General features: G+C 36.4%; 1 protein-coding gene across 5 annotated transcripts in view; it reads left to right on the top strand.

Annotated features, from left to right (window-relative positions):
- The window catches only part of BDP1 (BDP1 general transcription factor IIIB subunit), an 87,184-nt gene that overhangs the window by 38,862 nt on the left and 29,728 nt on the right, over positions 1 to 18,594 (top strand). For all 5 annotated transcript variants that reach the window (XM_082373211.1, XM_082373210.1, XM_082373213.1 and 2 more), the window contains exons 17-26: positions 725 to 1,769; positions 2,479 to 2,666; positions 3,119 to 3,341; positions 5,875 to 6,053; positions 6,776 to 6,980; positions 8,296 to 8,432; positions 10,242 to 10,443; positions 10,701 to 10,891; positions 11,729 to 12,116; positions 16,309 to 16,434. In XM_082373211.1, the coding sequence (XP_082229337.1) occupies positions 725 to 1,769; positions 2,479 to 2,666; positions 3,119 to 3,341; positions 5,875 to 6,053; positions 6,776 to 6,980; positions 8,296 to 8,432; positions 10,242 to 10,443; positions 10,701 to 10,891; positions 11,729 to 12,116; positions 16,309 to 16,434 (2,884 nt within the window). The remainder of the gene's footprint in view (positions 1 to 724; positions 1,770 to 2,478; positions 2,667 to 3,118; positions 3,342 to 5,874; positions 6,054 to 6,775; positions 6,981 to 8,295; positions 8,433 to 10,241; positions 10,444 to 10,700; positions 10,892 to 11,728; positions 12,117 to 16,308; positions 16,435 to 18,594) is intronic.

Genomic DNA, 18,594 nt, shown 5'->3' on the forward strand with positions numbered 1-18,594 from the left:
AGATAGTGATTGTTGTGTGCCCAGTAGCATTCAACAGACTGCGAAACGTTGTTGTTTATTTACTCTTTTCTTTCATTCCCACATTGTATTATGAAATCACAAGCTTTTAGAGAAGTGACTGTACAGGAAATCTCATTTTTAATTGTTTTTAAAAAGTGAGGAGGGGCAGACCTAGTTTTTCGTCATAAGGCTGTACCTTATTCAAATTATACCTCCACCCAGCTATTTGAGATCCTGGTTAGTTCTGGCCATATAAATGAGTTCTTTAACTCTTATAGCAAGACATATGTCTGGATAAAGGAGAGTAGGGGCGAAAAGGTAGGAATAGCAGACACAAATTGGTCTAGCTCCAATGTAGAGGACTCGGAGAGTCTTTCTCAGCCAGTATTTGCCGAGGTTGATGTGGATGACAATTAGAAAGAGACTATTTAAGCCCGATTAGCTGCTACTCTAATTGACCTTATTGACAGATTTCTCTGTATATATGTCTCTATATAATAAATATATTTAATTATTTAAAAAATTTGCTGTAATTTCCAAGGATGGAATTTCTTCTCTACTTTAATTTTTAAATTTTGCCCAGAGATTCCTGGTGCTTCGTTAATTTTTTTTTTTTTTTAATTTGAGAGTTCCTGGTTTTTCAGTAGTGATTTCTCAACCATATCTCTTCAGTTGGCAGTCTAGTTTACAATTTGATTGTGTGTCTTTTTTTTTTTTTTAATAGTATTCAAGAGGATAATAAAGCAACTAAACAAGTTCAAATTCTAAAGACTCGATTTCAGAAACCAAAGCCAAATATAGGAAGAAGAACTGGAAGAAGAGAAATTTTCTCAAAGGAAGAAGAGGTACCAAAGGAAGTTCTTGCCTCCGAGGAGACGACAGCAGCTTTGAGAGAAACTGCAAGATTGGAAACCTCACCAAGGGAAAAGGTGCCTGTGGAGGCTAATACTGCTAAGGAAATGGAGCCAGATTTAAAAGAAACTGAAAGAAAAGATATCTCTCCCAGGGAGAAAATACCAGAAATGATTGATGTCACTGTGGAAATGGAGACAGATTTGAGAGAGACTGGAAGAGAGATTTTCCCAAGGGAGAAGATAACAAAGGTGACTGATGCCACTGAGGAAAGAGAGACAGATTTGGAAGAGACTGAAGGAAGAGAAATATCCCTACAGGAAAATGCCCCGGAGGAGGTCGATACTATTGGTGAAGTGAAGACAGGTTTGAAAGAAACTGGAAGAGAGATTTCCCCGAGGGAGGAGATACCAGAGATGATTGATGCCGCTGAGGAAGTAGAGACAGATTTAGAAGAAACTGAAAGAAGAGAAATACCTACACAAGAAAAGACCTCAGGGCTCAAAACTATAGATGATGAAATGGAGACAGATTTGAACAAAATTGGAATAGAAATTTCCCCAAGGGAAAATGTACTAGTGGGGACCAGTGCCACAGGGGAAAGGGAGATTGATTTGGAAGAAACTGGAAAAAGAGACATTTCCCTGATGGAGAAGGTATCAGGAAAGATGACTGCCATTGAGGAAACAGAGGCAGATTTGAAAGAAACTGGAAGAGAAATTTCCTTGAGGAAAAGCGGATCAGAAGAGATCAGTGCTTCTGAGGAAAAGGTGACAGATTTGGAAAAAACTGGAAAAATAGACATTTCTCTAAGGGAAAATGAACCAGAGGAGATTGGGACCTCAAGACAAACTGAGACAGATTCATTGCAGAGGGGTACTGGTGACTGCAGTGCTGTGCCTTCACTAAATATTAAAGTATGTATTTTTCTGTCCTTTAAAAAATATTTTTTTGAATACTTTTTCAGAGAAAAACAAATCAAAATAATTCCAGGATCATTGCCCTTAAGTCCAACAACATTTAAAGTTTCTAAAAGCATAATGTCTTTCCCAGTCCTAAATTCTGTGTTTCAGGACCTTAAAGAAATTATATATTCTTTTTTTTTTTTTAATAATTGAAAAAATTTTATAATTGTGGAAAAGTTACTGTTCTTAATGTCAGTTTAAAGTTGCTCTTAGATAAAAGGAATATAAGAGATTGGACTGAATTTGTGCTAATTCTAGTATGAACATACACTGGAATTATTTCTTTTGACCATATCTGTATCAGTTTTTCTCTTTATTTCCTGTCCCACCCCGCTTCACTCCACTTTTAAAAGTTCATCTTATTAAAAGTTTCCAGTTAATTGAAGTTGAAGCTATTCTAACATTTTCCAGTTTTCTAACTTTTTTTTGGATAGGTAATGGCATTTGTAGTTTGGAAAAAACATATAATAATATGCAATATAGAAAGAAGAGTTTTCCAAATTCTGTGTTTTAGCATTTGTAAATTAAATTTTATTTTACTTACAAATTAAAAACCCCCAAACTTCTGCATTTTTAAAAACAGTGTGAAGAATATAGGCTTTTGTTTGAAATGTATGACATGCTTAAGGAGTATTTTATATGTGTGCTGATTTATTTCCAGGACATTAGCAGTGAAGTACAATCCATGATGCATGTATCTGTAGAAGAAAAAAGAAATTCTGAAAAGGAAATATCAAGTCAGTTGAGTCACTTGAACATTTCTTCACAGACTTCTGAGCTTGATAAAATAGAAGACCAGAGGATGCGATCTCCAGATGTTCCAGAGCAGTTTTCAGATACTAATTTAAGGTACAAGTATATAGGTCTGTGTGCTTGTAAAGAGAAAGCATATAAAGTTATATTTGCAGATTATGTTAAACTAAATAAGGTTTTAAGACATATCATCTATAGCATAGTGTTGGAAATTTTAAGCTGGTTTGGGGAAGACTAGGAGAGATTTGAGGTCCTTCTGACAGTAGATTGTAAGAATTACTAACATACAAAATTGTGTACAACACATACTTTTAAGTCAATACAGGTGTGACAAACCTGTATTTTCTTTGTGCGAAGATGATATAATTCCTAGGCTTATACCTGGATTGTACCACTCATGTTTTTCAGGATCTACCAAATAGTCCGATTTGTTTTCCTGTTAAGAATTAGAATTAAATATTTACTGCCAGTCTCTAAGGTTGTGCTAAGACTCCGCTCCCACTGCCCCTTCATGTCATCCTAAAGCTTGATAATCCTTGTTCCAAAAGCAAATCTCTTCCTCAAGAACAGAAGCCATTTGAAGTGAAACCAGCACCTTTTGTGAGAAGTAGATTCAAAAGACCAAAACCAAACTTAGCAAGAGCAGCTTCAAAAAGAGAGACTATAGAAGCAGAAAAACACGCACCTGGGAAGAAAGTGGAAGCTGATAAAAAAGGGACTGTTGTGATACAGCAGAATGGAGAACAAACGAGAACTCTCCCTTCTCAACGTGTGAGTGTTATTTAAGATGGAGGTTTTCTGTTTTAGTTATTAAAATTACTAAAGTAAAACACTTGGAATTAAAAATTGGCAAATATTTCCTTATGTAATTTTTGCTGTGTGTGATATTGGTGCTGTACTTAATGTACCTCATTGTTCCATGTGGTTTGTGTAAGAATCTTGAATCTCTGATGGTGGGCAAATGTGTCATGGGAAGGATTTTAAGAGGCCCAGGCTCTAGTTCAAGTTCTGACCTTTATTCATTATATGTGACCATAGCCAAATGATGCAACTAGTTTCTTCACAGGAAAAATGAGAATGAGAGTCCATCTTTATTTCCCTCTGTTGTGAAGGTGAAATAAAAAGTTAAAAGCTTGATATGAGTTAAAGGAGATTATTTTATTTACTTGATTAACTTGGTCTGTAAGAGATTAAGATGTGTGATACAGCATCAAAAACCTTGAAATGAAACATTAACACTCATAAGTTGAGCGTTCTAAACATATGAAGTACTTTTTTGAATTAAAATTCTTCTTTTACATCTTAGCTCAGTTCTTACTGTGCTTGAACATTTGTACTTTTTCCTCCTAATCTTATGTTTAAAAAGGATAAATCATGGGAATTCCCTGGTGGTCCAGTGGTTAGGGCTCTGCACTTTCACTGCCGAGGGCCCGGGTTCAATCCTGGTTGGGGAACTAAAATCCCACAAGCTATGAGGCATGGCCAAAAGAAACAAAAACAAAAACAAAGACAAAAAAACCACCACTTTCATTTATTTATTTATTTTAATTTAATTTAATTTAATTAATTTATTTTTTGGCCATGCCATGTGGCATGTGGGATCTTAGTTTGCTGACCAGGGATTGAACTTGTGCCCCCTGTGGTGGAAGCACAGAGTCTTTTTTTTTTTTTTTTTTTTTATTTATTTTTTGGCTGCGTTGGGTCTTCGTTGCTGCGTGTGAGCTTTCTCTAGTTGCGGTGAGCAGGGGCTACTCTTCGTTGCGGTGCATGGGCTTCTCATTGCGGTGGCTTCTCTTGTTGCGGAGCACGGGCTCTAGGTGCACGGGCTTCAGTAGTTGTGGCACGCGGGCTCAGTAGTTGTGGTGCACGGGCTTAGTTGCTCTGCGGCATGTGGGATTTTCCTGGACCAGGGATTGAACCCGTGTCCCCTGCATTGGCAGGCGGATTCTTAACCACTGTGCCCACAGGGAAGGCCCAAGTGCAGAGTCTTAACCACTGGACCACCAGGGAAGTACCCAAAATCACTTTTTATTGATTATTTTAAATGATTATAAAAATTGCAAGGCTTCCCTGGTGGCACAGTGGTTGAGAATCTGCCTGCCAGTGCAGGGGACACGGGTTCGAGCCCTGGTCTGGGAAGATCCCACATGCCGCGGAGCAACTGGGCCCGTGAGCCACAATTACTGAGCCTGCGCGTCTGGAGCCTGTGCTCCGCAACAAGAGAGGCCGCGATAGTGAGAGGCCAGCACACCGCGATGAAAAGTGGCCCCCGCTTGCCACAACTAGAGAAAGCCCTCGCACAGAAACGAAGACCCAACACAGCCATAAATTTAAAAAAAAAAAAAAAAATTGCAAATTGGGAAAAATATATCATCTAAAAAGTTAGAGTCCTTTATAATGTTCCATCTTTCTCTCCCAAGTTAGTCCATCTCTCCCTCCCAAGTTAGCAATTTTAAATATGTCTACCTAAACTTTTCTGTATAGATACTTATTTATATAAATAATAAAATGTGCGGGTATTTATTTTCATTGTTTTACAAAAATGGCATCATATCCTGCCTTCTGATTTTTTTTCACTTAACACAGTATTGTGAACATCTTTTTTTTTTTTTTTTAAATAATTTATTTATGGCTGTGATGGGTGTTCGTTGATGCACACGGGCTTTCTGTAGTCGTGGTGAGCGGGGGCTACTCTTCCTTGCGGTGCACGGGCTTATTGCGGTGGCTTCTCTTGTTGCAGAGCATGGGCTCTAGGCGCATGGGCTTCAGTAGTTGTGGGCTCAGTAGTTGTGGCGCACGAGCTTAGTTGCTCCGCAGCATGTGGGATCTTCCCGGACTAGGGCTCGAACCTGTGTCCCCTGCATTGGCAGGCGGATTCTTAACTACTGCACCACCAGGGAAGTCCATGAACATCTTTTTGGATCAGTATATAGAAATTAAACTTCTTTTAAATGACTCTGTACTGTTTCATTGTAAAGAAATTATAATTTATTTAGTTCCCTACTGATTTGTCTTGTTTCCAATTTTTTGTTTTTCTTTTTCTTTTTCTTTCCTTTTTTGGGGGGGCTATTATATTGCTGTAATAAATATCCTTGTGTATAATTTTCTAGATAGTTATTTGAGTGTTTTTATAAGATATATTTCTAGAAGTAGAATTGCTAGAAATAAAAATTCTTGATAGATATTGCCCTGTTGTCTACAAAGACTGTATCAGTTTATTTTTCTAACAGTTTATTAAAGTTTCTATTTCCCTATACTTTTACCAACCCTCGATGAAATTTTGTTTTTTTAATCTACCTTCTAGGATGTGGCTTCCCTAATGACATCAAGAGAAAAAGACAAATCAGATCACAGTCAAGAGGAGGCTGTGATATTACCATGTGTACAGACTGAAAAGGACCTTTCCCCTTCGAGTTCTTGTGAACCTATAGAGGAGTCTCAGTCTACACAAGCCCAGGAAAAGGAATTAGTTGTCTCTATGGGGTAAGCAGTGATAGTTTTATTAAAAATCTAAAATAGGAGAATTATTTCAAATAGTTCTTCATTTCTTTTTTTAAGAAATGTGTTAATGTATTTTGAAAGTGAGTATCAAGAATACTTGGTTTATTTTTATTCATATGGCCTAAAATACAAAATCAGGTTGAGTTCAACACCTTTTAACACTTGCCTGCTTATATTCACTGTTAGCTGCTTAAGATCTTATACAAAGCAATGCATTTAAAAGTATATGTATATAGGGTATGTATTCATTACCTTTTTAAAAATTGTAGTAAGATACATATAACATAAAATTTACTATTTTAACCATTTTTAAGTGTACAGTCCAATGGCATTAAGTACATTCACATCGTTGGACACCATTACCACCGTTCATCTCCAGAACATTCTTCTTCCCAAACTGAAACTCTGTCCCCATTAAACAATAACTTCCCATTCCCCCTACCTCCAGTCCCTGGCAGCTACCATTGTGCTTTCTGTTACCATGAATTTGAATATTGTAGGTACCTCATATAAGTTCAGTACCTTTTGAGAATTGAAATAACTATTTTTTTGTAAAATGAGATATAATCAGAAAGTAATTTAATTTTCCTTTAATGTACAAAACAGTTTTACAGAGTTTATTAGATTCAAATTTTATATTTTTATAGTAGTTTTCATCTTTTTACAATCAAGCTTTCTCTCTTTTCTCCTGTCCCCTTTTCTAGAACTTATCATATAAACACTTGCGAACAAGAAATGAAGGAAAGCGTTATCCAAACTGCTCCACCAGGAAGGGGCCGACTTCAGAGACCCAGTCCAAACTTAAGAAAGGTTGGACAGAGGCAAGTAATAGAAAAAAGTGAAGCCAAAGAAACAGTTAAGGAAGAAAGGACACTACAAAAAGATGAAACTAAAAAATTCCTGACTGTGGTGAGTTATTGCTATGTAATTAAATCAAGCCTTTTAATGCATATTAAAATATCAAATGGTAGCTCAGACTTGGCTTAGAATATAGGCATCTGATACTCTACTTCATACATAACGTGTCTAGTTTTGTTTCAGATTTACCATTGTGGATTTTTTTTTTTAATGAAAATAAATTTTTTTTCCCTAACTAATGAACCTATTCATTGTGAAAATGTTCAATCAATACAAAATAATATAATAATTACCCCTAGTCTCACCACTCTGAGGTAACCACTGAAAACCTTTTGACATATCTTACCGGATATATCTCCATGCATGCATGTGTGCATACTCATGTAAATTTAAATAATAAAATCATTGTAATCATGTTATTTTGTGACTTACTGTTTTTCACTTATTATATTAAGTGGCTTTCCATGTCATGAAATATGGAGATACATCATTTTTAACTGCAGTGTAACATTCTGCTATTTGGAATGACAGTTTAACCAATCTCTTACTGATGGATCTTTTGATATTAGAAACAAATCTAAGTAGTTTAATGCCCATTTCAACAGATATTGTTTTTTTGTCCTTTTCTCTACCAAGGGAAAAATCTACATTTAAAATAAAGTGATTGTAATCCTTATTTGAACCCCCCCCCCCAAATTAAAAAAAAACACATTGAACTTTTTGGGAGGGAGGTTCACAACAGATGGTTATTGTAGTTTTTAAAGCATTATGTGGACATATTACTGCAGTAATCTTTGAAACTTTCTCTGTACATAGGCAATTTTGTTTTGGGCAGCAAAACATGAACATTGCATACTCAAGTTTGAGACTTCATTTTAAGAAACTAAATACGTTTCTTTTTTATTATTATTAATTAATTAATTTATTTATTTATCGCTGCATTGGGTCTTCGTTGTTGCACACGGACTTTCTTTAGTTGCGCGAACAGGGGCTACTCTTTGTTGTTTTGCGCTGGCTTCTCATTGCGGTGGCTTCTCTTGTTGTGGAGCATGGGCTCTAGGTGCGTGGGCTTCAGTAGTTGTGGCACACGGGCTCAGTAGTTGTGGCTTGCGGGCTCAGTAGTTGTGGCTTGCAGGCTGTAGAGCGCAGGCTCAGTAGTTGTGGCACATGGGCTTAGTTGCTCCGCGGCATGTGGGATCTTCCTGGACCAGGGATCGAACCCATGTCTCCTTCATTGGCAGGCAGATTCTTAACTACTGTGCCACCAGGGAAGTCCCTAAATACCTTTCTTAATGATTAAAATATTTTAGGAGGTGTGTTCTGTTGTTAAAAAAAAGAACAAAACTAATATAGTTTTGCATTTCAGCCAAATTCTCAAATTGCAACGGAAATTGAAGTTGTATCCTCCAAAGATTCAGAAGGCAGAATGTATGAAAACCAGAGTCACGTTCTTTTAGAAAACCTTCATGTTAACAAAGTAAATGTTTCAGATGAAAAGACGAGGTAAGTTTGCTTTTAATCAGAAAAGCATAAAACTTTTCAAAGATAAAGGTTGGATATTTGAATAATCGATTTTATGTAATTTCACATTTAGTAAGTTTTATGAAAGAAAAAAGTAATTATGAAGCTAGAATAGTTTAAATCTGCTGAACAGCAGAGGGGGCCAGTGTGAAACAGGGGAAGAGGGGAAGAGTAGTAGATATATGAAAGGTAAAGGCTGAGTGGGGAGAAGCACAGATTATGTAGGACCATTGTAAGGATTTTGAGTTTTACTCTAAATGAGCCTTTAAAGACCATTGACCTTTGAGTTCAGCCTTTCCTAATGCCTTCATTTATAATTGACTGTATGGATCTAGAGGATTTCAATGGCTTGCTCAAAGTAACATTGGCAGTTTAGTTTTTAAACTTAAGTTTTCAGAATTTATGACTTTAAGACTAGCAAATTCCTATAGTTTATAGGCAGAGCTTCCTGAAAGAAACTTCACGTGTTTCAAGAGATTTTATGCTCAGCCTTTGCATTTTTAATGAGCAAGATCTAACTTTCAAATTTCCTGTATAGAAACCCATTACCCACCCACCCCTCTTTTTAAAATCTTTTCTGTTTATGAAGTTTGTTCAAGCTTTTAGCTTTATCATGACTGATACTTACTTCAGAGTATATATTCTGTATAGTTTTAAGTTAGCTTATTCTTATGTCCAGCAGTTTCTTACCCCCTTTTAACCCCAGTAGCACATTGAGCTTATATATATATATATATATATATATATATATATATATATATATACTTTATTCTTAAGTAGCTTTGTAGAATCACACTTGATTGTAAGTAGCTTATACTTAAGTTAAACATAACACGTTTTCCCAAATACATTAGCCTACGCTGGAATGTATTAACCAGCATCATTACTTTGTTAGAACTTCCTGTGAACTTCCTTGGTATTTCACTGCTGGAAGAACTTAGCAGGATTGGAACATTTAGAAATGTAACTAACTACTTTCTCTTGTAGGTAATTTATTACAAATATTACTTAAGATTAGTCTTTAATACAGATCTTTCAGAGAACTTATGATCGATACTTACAGACCCAGTTTTTCTTTATAAGTATCCAGATTTATATTAGTTTTAAACTAGCTAATTCAGATCCTTGCCAGTTATTAAATATTTTCCAGGAAACCTTAAGGAAGCTGTTTGTGTTGCCTTGGGAGCTATGGCTACTGTATTGAATGTTAAAACCTTGTCTTTCTCTGATTTGGCAGATACAAATGGGTTATATTGAGATCCTTATGACACTGGCTGTCAATAAACCCTTTTCTATGAAGTGACAGGCATGTGGTAGGAGAACAGACTCTAGCTTTCAAGCCTGCTCTTGAACCAGAAGGACCAGGGTTGTTGTGACCATTGTATATTTGTTCATGCTTCAGAGCCCAGTTGAAGCATTTGTTTAAAGTGTCATTATGAAGTCCATCTTCAACTACTGGCATTTTTGTTTTGTATCTAGTTATTTCTCTGAAAATTACTTAAAGTAGCATACAATGACACACCAGAATCAATGAATGAAAGTAAAAAAAAGATTAAATATTATTGTGAAAGTATTTCCCAGGCTATATAGAAAATGGAAGTTATAAAAGCTTCTATGTTCTTTCTTTCATATCAGCATGTGTGGTTTCATTTTATATGTTTAGTTTTATAGACTATTTATATATAGTCCTTCGGACATAGAATTGGTTTGTGCCCCAAAATTGCTTAACAGCAGATACTTCAACAAGAATTCTGATTTTCGTTCTTCAGCATGATTTGTTTTTCATTCTAGACATGAACATAAAACGTATGTTCCTAGTCCACCACAAATGTTAAGAAGGCAATTCCAAAAGGCTAAGCCAAATTTGGGAAGAGCACAAGGTAAGAAAGAGGAATCAGACATAGAAAAAGACAGAGCAGATCAGAGTAAGGCAAGGAAGCCAGAAGATAATTTGCTGCAGCATGGAGATTCTGACACCCAGCTTCTTCAAAAAGTAAGTTTGAAAAAAAGAACTTATTAGTGGGCTCTATTTTATCAATATCATGAAGGAGAACATTAAAAAAATAGTTTTGCCTTTTGTACTATAACTATTTTCATGAAAATTTGTTGACTTTCCAATATTATGAAAGTTTAGAGACCAGTCACTTGTGTATATGTGTGTAAGCTTAGCGCTTTAGGCCAAACTACCAAACCAAATTACCATACAGATTGTTTCCATGGTAATATTAGTTGTTTCTTCTTAAATTTAAGGGAAAAGCTGAGTTTCTGACATCTCTGGAGATTTCAGCAAGAAAAGGTTCTGTAGGTTCCAAGGAGATTGGTTTGGCAAAAAAAGATGCTCAATCAGAAGTTGGACCATCAGGAAGTGTTGGAGAGAAAACCGTAGGCGATAATTCTGTGTGTTCAGTTGTCGAAGAGCAGTATGTCAGTAAACCAGCAAGGTAAAGTTTTATTTAACAAGTACTTTCAGAATAGTAAATACAAGTAACTTATTCTTAATGGATGTCCTACTCTAACTTATTGATAGAGTAAAAAGATGGTTTGTTAACAGAAGTATTGGTTGTTTTTTATTGGCAGGTCTGTTTCTTTCCCACTTTTGATTTTTATTTACTAAAATTTCCTTTTTTTATGATCTTCTCAGAAAGATTTTTCTTTCCTACATTTAAAATTTCTGGGTGTTGAGTTTGAGTATATTAGACATGAGCAGAAGCCTGACGAAAGAGTAGTACATATTACCTAAATAACTAGGGTGCTGATTCGAATTGGAGTCACAAACACAAGTGAAGGGTACCTTTCTTCCACAGTTTTCAAGGAAAGTGGAAGGGACCCTAAGTTCTAAAAAATGTTGTTCTGTTGGATTTCCTCATTCTGCTTTTTTCTTTTGACCTAATCTGTTTACCCAATAGGATAAACCGTATCATTTTTTGGTCTCATATTCTGTATTTATTGGTCCAGTGTTCTTGATCCCATTTTCTTCTAATAATTTCCAGTGTTGTATTTCATCACCACTTAAATAGCAAGGGGGAAAAATGGCTCAGATTTAAAAACTTACTGTGAAAAATTTGTAGGTAGATAACTAATATTTAACTTTGAGTGAGAAACTAAATCCTAACAGTAAATTCCATTCATTCTCGTCATAACATTAGTGTTTGATAGAATGGGTGGTGGGCATTTTATATTAATGGCTTGAATTGAGATTTCACTTTATAAGTTGGGTTTTCATTAAAATTATCCTTGTGCATGTAATGACTATGTTGCTATTTTGATTAAACCTCCAGCTCTCCACAGCTGTTAAAAGAATCACATTATTCTAAAATTGCTGTGGATCGAAGAACAGCTCTCTCTTCTGCCTCTGAATGTAAGATAGATCGTAGTGAAAGGAGAATGCGTCGAAAGATTAAACCAAACGTCCCCAAAGGGCGTGGATCAAAACGAATTCGGAGTAAGACCTCTAAGAAGGAACCTAGAGCTTCTAAGCCTGTGCTGGTGACTCTTCGAGCTTCCCAGGAAGAAGACGAAGATGATGCGGAAGACTTTGAGTCTGACTATGAAGAAGAAAGCTATCATCTTGCTCCTGAAGAAGTAAACAAAGCTCCAGTGTTTGTACCTGTTGGTCTCAGATCTCCTGAACCGGTTTCTGCTCAGATTGAGGAAACCATGGAAGAGGTAGTTTGAATTTTGAATCCTTGGAACTTTATCTTACTTGTTTTTTGCTTTTAGTGGATCATTATCTCTTCTCTTAGTGATTATTAGGATTTGAAGATTATTAGAGTAATTTGTTTGGGGCGTGCTGCATAGCCTAGGAAATCAGTAGAAATAGGCTTGTGTGATCTCCTGTGTTTACTCAGCCCCTGCAACCCAGGCCCAGCACAAGGTAATCAGTATAACAATACTGAGAGAAATCTAATTTCACTTGTATCTGGGGGCTACTTAATCTCCTTTCTGGTTAATTAAAAAAAAAACAAAAAACTTGGCAGATGTTTTCTATTAACTCTTTGTGGTAAGCTCAAGTTAAGCTCTGCTTGGTAGAGAAGGTAGAAGGGACATATTTCTTTCTCTTTGTCTCTCTCTTTTTTTTTTAATGAATTTATTTATTTTGTTTACTTTATTTTTGGCTGTGTTGGGTCTTCATTGCAGTGCGTGGGTTTCTCATTGCAGTGGCTTCTCTTGTTGTGGAGCACGGGCTCTAGGCACGCACTCTCAGTAGTTGTTGCGCACAGGCCCAGTTGCTCCTCGGCATGTGGAATCTTCCTGGATCAGGTCTTGAACCTGTGTCCCCTGCACTGGCAGGTGGATTCTTAACCACTGTGCCACCAGGGAAGCCCTCTCTCTTTTTTTAATTGTGGTAAATTACAGGTAACATAAAATTTACCGTCTTAGCCATTTTAAAGCCTACAGTTCAGTGGCATTAAGTGCATCCATCCACAGAACTTTTTTTAATCTTGAAAAACTACAACTCTGTACTTATTAAACAATAATTCTGATTATTCCCTCCTCTCTAGCCTGTGGCAACCACTTACTCTAGGTCCCTCATGTAAGTGGAATCATACAGTGTTTGTCCTTTTTGTGACTGGCTTATTTCACTTAGCATAATGCTTTCAAGTTTCATCTATACTGTAGCATATGTCAAGATGTCCTTTTTTTTTTTTTTTTTTTGGCTGCATTGGGTCTTCGTTACTGCACACGGGCTTCCTCTAGTTGTGATGAGCAGAGGCTACTCTTGTTGCAGTGCACGGGCTTCTCATTGTGGTGGCTTCTCTTGTTGTGGAGCGTGGGCTCTAGGCGCACAGGCTTCAATAGTTGCAGCACATGTGCTCAGTTGTGGTGCGTGGGCTCTAGGCGCGCGGGCTTCAGTAGTTGTAGTGCATGGGCTCAGTAGTTGTGGCGCGCGGGCTCTAGAGCGCAGGCTCAGTAGTTGTGGTGCACGGGCTTAGTTGCTCTGTGGCATGTGGAATCTTCCCAGACCAGGGATTAAACCCGTGTCCCCTGCATTGGCAGGCAGATTCTTAACCACTGTGCCACCAGGGAAGTCCAGGATGTCCTTTTTAAGGGCTAAATAATATTCCATTCAGTATATACAGTACCACATTTTGTTTATTCTTCTGTCAGTGGACAGTTGGGTTGCTTCCACCTTTTGGCTATTATGAAGAACACTGCTATGTACATGGGTGTAAAAATATCTCTTCTAATCCCTGCTGTCAATTCTGCAAGTGGAAATGCTGGATAATATGGTAAATTGTAAATCGATGTTTAATTTTATGAGCAACCCCCATACTGTTTTCCATAGCAGCTGCCTCATTCTACCATCCTATCAATAGTGTACAAGGGTTCCAATGTCTCCACATCCTTACCAACACTTGTTTTTTCTGATTTTTGTTTTTTTGGTTTTTTTTGATAGTAGCCATCCTAATGGATGTGAGGTAGAGGAACATATTACTTCAACTTACTTTATTATGAAAGCTCCTTACTCTTTTGCCTCTTGGTCTAACTTCGTAACTTCAAAGTTTTCTGTTCTGCCTCCATTTTTAGTAACTTATTTTGCTTATAGAGCATCATATCTGAATCAGTTTTGTATTCATGGTAGATTCAAAAGCCATTTGAATTACAAATGAAATTCCAAACTCACCTTTTTTAATTCATTGTTAATAATACCATGCTAAATGTTATAAAGTTAGTTGGAATGGTTGAAGCTAAATAAAAATGATGTAAAGTGGTTTCTTGTAATTAAAGTTCAAAGTAAAGATAATGAATTTAAATTTTGGTTGAAGCCAAGAAAAGGTAAAAGGAAAGTTAATTTTGTGCAAGGATGGCTGGTTACCACTGCATGAAAATTCATTTAGCTATATGTTTTGTATTTTACAATTTCTTTGGGTGAAAGGCAAATTGCTCGTGAAAACTAATATTAGAAATTAACTTCTGAAAATCAGGTTCTAGGATATATCCCTGAATTAATACAGAATGCCTTTTTTTTTTTTTAATTTATTTTATTTATTTATTTAGGCTGCGTTGGGTCTTCGTTGCTGCACGTGGGTTTCTCTAGTTGTGGCGAGCGGGAGCTACTCTTCGTTGCAGTGCGCGGGCTTCTCATTGCAGTGGCTTCTCTTGTTGTGGAGCATGGGCTCTAGGCACGGGGGCTTCAGTAGCTGTGGCACGCGGGCTCAGTAGTTGTGGCACACGGACCCTAGAGCACAGGCTCAGTAGTTGTGGCGCACGGGCTTAGTGGCTCCACGGCAATGTGGGATCTTCCCAGACCAGGGCTTGAACCAGTATCCCCTGCATTGGCAAGCGGATTCTTAACCACTGCGCCACCAGGGAAGCCCCACAGAATGCCTTCTTAAATAGCATTGATTATAATAATAGAGCAAGGAAAGCTTAAATTGTATTCTTAATGGCCAGTTTACGAAGGCAGGGAAATTTGTTTATATGTTAGAAAAAGTCCCCTTTAAGAAGTGTTGAAATGCAATGGCATATTATTAAGTCATAAAGGGATCTAAAATATTGATATATACTTCAGCATGAACCTTGAAACCTTGAAAACATTATGCTAAGTGAAAGAAACCAGTTATCAAAAAATCACATATTATATGATTCCATTCATGTGAAATGTCCAAAATAAGAAAATCTATAGAGACAGAAAGTAGATCAATGGTTGCTTAGGGATTTGGAGATGAGGAGTTAAAGGAGTCGGTATAGGGTTTCTTTTTTGAAGTGATGAAAATGTTCTAAAAGTAACTATGTTGATGGTTGCACATATCTGTGCTTCCATCACCAGAAAACATTGAATTATACAATATAAATGGGTGAATTGTATGGAATGTAAATTATATCTAGATAAAGCTGTTAAAAAAATAAAGCTTTGAAACTGTGTAGTGCTTATAGAACCAACTTTCAGTTACCTAGAATATTCCCATTATCCCCCCAATCCCAGCTTTTCAGAAAATATTTTGTCTTTTCAAATCACTTGAACTTTTAAAATTCATCCCAGGCCTATAGGATATTAGCAAAGATTTTTCTCTAATTGCATCTGAGCAGACAGACACAGAACACATAGGTGTTACCATAATAAATGTCTCAAAGGTAGATTTTCAAACTTGACTGCTCAGTTTCTACTGAATCACAGTCTTTTATACTCATCTCTCTGTTAATAAGGGAATAGGAACCAGACTCCCTTCTTTATAGTCTAGGAGATAAATCTTAGTCTTTTTAACCCCCAGACTGTAAGGATCTTTGAAATAAGCCTGCTAAATGAAGAGTAAATGTGAGTGGACTCGTTATTTTACATGGCCATTCATCGCTATCAAGAATCATACAGGTTTTGGGGTTGTGGGAGAGGGTAATTGCCTTGGTGGGTCATGTGTGGGATAAATCTTTCTAAGTACTTTCAACTCATCTGTATGATAGCACTTGGAACAGTGTATAGTTGATTACATGTCTGTTTTTCTTAGATTGTGAGTTCCTTGTGGGCAGGGACCGACTTGTCTTATTGAGCTTTGTATTCTTGTACCTGTAGCCCTCTAGTTTTTAGGAAGCATTTCATAAATGTTGACAGACTGATGAGAGAAACTGTGGGAAAGTAGGGACAAATTGGGGATAATGGAAAATGAAATGCTAGGTACTAAGTAGTTTAGCTCTGGAAGTTTTGCTTACTGTTTGTAAGAATCACAGACCCCTCAAAAACATTAAGTGTTTCACTTTTGCCAAGTTGATGTCAATCAGTTTAAGAATTACTATATTTCAGTTTTTTAAATCATGTATAAATGTGAATTATGTCTTCAGTTTAATATTTTATTTTATGATTCATTTTGTTTTTCTGTGATAGTATGCAAAAATGAATTAATGAAACTTTTCATTTTGACAGTTTGAAATACCCATGAATATCCCAGATGTAGGATGCATAGCTGTTGTTGAACATCAGCTCTCATCAAACATAGATTTGACTACTCAGGAAATGAAACAAGAAGAAAATTTGAATGCATTATCAATTGTAAGCATCTATTTTAATATGTTTTGTCTTTAATTCTTTGTTTACTTTCAAAAGACTAAGTTTATTTTGAAAGCTTTAGGTTTACAGATGGTTCTTAACTAGTATGATAGAAATTATTCTATTATTTCTAGGAGCTGTTAAGTATGAATGGTAGAAACTAGTGAATAATTCATAGATTTTATATTTAACTTGAAAAGCATAGATTCCTGTGTGTGGGAATAGCTCAATATCTTCATAGACTTATGTTAAAATTCTGATGCATTAAATATATACTGAATGTAAATTATTTAAAACATATTTAGTTGCCTTTTGCTTGGCACTCTTCCTTATTTAGTTGGTATTTATCTTGTTTTTGTAAATGAAGACTTACAACTTTTTCAAAAACAGTTTTATTAAGATACAATTCATACACTATACAATTCATCCATTTAAAGTATATAATTCAGTGGCTTTTAGTGTATTTACAGCTATATGCACAGTCAAATTTAGAACATTTTCATCACCTCAGAAAGAAGTCTTATGCCCAGTGGCAGTTGTTCCCCCATTTCCTTCCAGCCTTCCCCAGGCCTAGGCAACCAGTGATCTACTTTTTGTCTCTATAGATTTCTCTATTCTGGAGATATACACACAGTATGGTCCTTTGTGCCTGGTTTCTTTCACTTAGCCTAGTGTTTTCAAGGTTCATTCATGTTGTAGCATGTATCAGTACTTCATTCCTCTTTGTGGTCAAATCATATTCCATATGAATATACTACATTTCCTTTATTCATTCATCTGTTCATGGACATATAGGTTGTTTCCATCTTTTGGCCATTATAAATAATGCTGCTATAAACATTTGTGTACAAGTTTCTGTATGGACGTATGTTTTCATTTCTTTTGGGTACATTCCTAGGAGTATAATTGCTGTGTCGTATGGTAACTTTGTTTAATCGTTTCAGGAACTAGCAAACTGCTTTCCAAAGCTGCTGGACCATTTTATATTCCCACCAGCAGTGTATGAGGGTTCCAATTTCTTCACATCCTGACAATATTTGTTATTTGATTTTTTGGATCTAACCATCCTAGTAGGTGTGAAATGGTACCTCATTATGGTTTTGATTTGCATTCCCTAATGATTAATGATGTTGAGCATCTTTTCATGTGCTATTATTGGCCATTTTTGTATCTTCTTTGGAGAAATGTCTATTTGGAGTCTTTGCCCATTTAAACATTTTTTTGGTCTATTTGTCTTTTTTTTATTGAGTTGTAAGAATTTTTTTATATTCTGGGTACAAGTTCCTAATCGTATATATGATTTTCAGATATTTTTTCTCATTCTGTGGGTTGTCTTTTCATTTTCTTGATGGTTTCCTTTAGAGCAGGGGTCCCCAACCCCTGGGCCGTGGACCGGTACAGGTCTGAGGCCTGTTTGGAACTGGGCCACACAGCAGGAGGTGAGCAGAGGGTGAGCGAGTGAAGCTTCACCTGCCGCTCCCCATTGCTCCCTATCACTTTCATTACCACCTGAACCATCTGCCCTCCTCCCCCATCCGTGGAAAAATTGTCTTCCACGAAACTGGTCCCTGGTGCCAAAAAAGGTTGCAGACCACTGCTTTAGAGTATTTGGACTTCATTTATCTATTTTTTTCTTTTGTTGCTCATGCTTTTGTTGTCATATCTAAGAATCCTTTCCCAAAGCCAAGATCCTGAAGATTTACTCCTGTTTTACATTTAAGTCTTTAATCCATTTTGAGTTAATTTTTTTTTTTTTTTTTGGCCATGCCACACGGCTTGTGGGATCTTAGTTCTCTGACCAGGGATTGAACCCGGGCCCCCAGCAGTGGAAGCACCAAGTACTAACTGTTGGACTGCCAGGGAATTCTCCCCATTTGGAGTTAATTTTTTATATGGTGTGAGATTAGAGTCCCACTTCATTCTTTTGCGTATGACTATCTAGTTGTTGCACCATTTCTTTGAAAAAACTGTTCTTTCCCTATTGAATGGTCTTTTATTTTTGTCAAAAATTCGTTGGCTGCAGATATGTGGATGCTCAATTCTATCCCATTGATTTATTTGTCTGTCTTTCTGCTGGTGAGACTCTATTGATTTGTTGCTTTGTAATAAGTTTTGGAATTAAAAAGTGTAAGTCATCCTATTTTATTCTCTTTTTAGGATTGT

This window comes from Balaenoptera borealis (genome assembly GCF_965194805.1).
Source record: "Balaenoptera borealis genome assembly, chromosome: 2".
NCBI classification, from domain to species: Eukaryota; Metazoa; Chordata; class Mammalia; order Artiodactyla; family Balaenopteridae; genus Balaenoptera; species Balaenoptera borealis.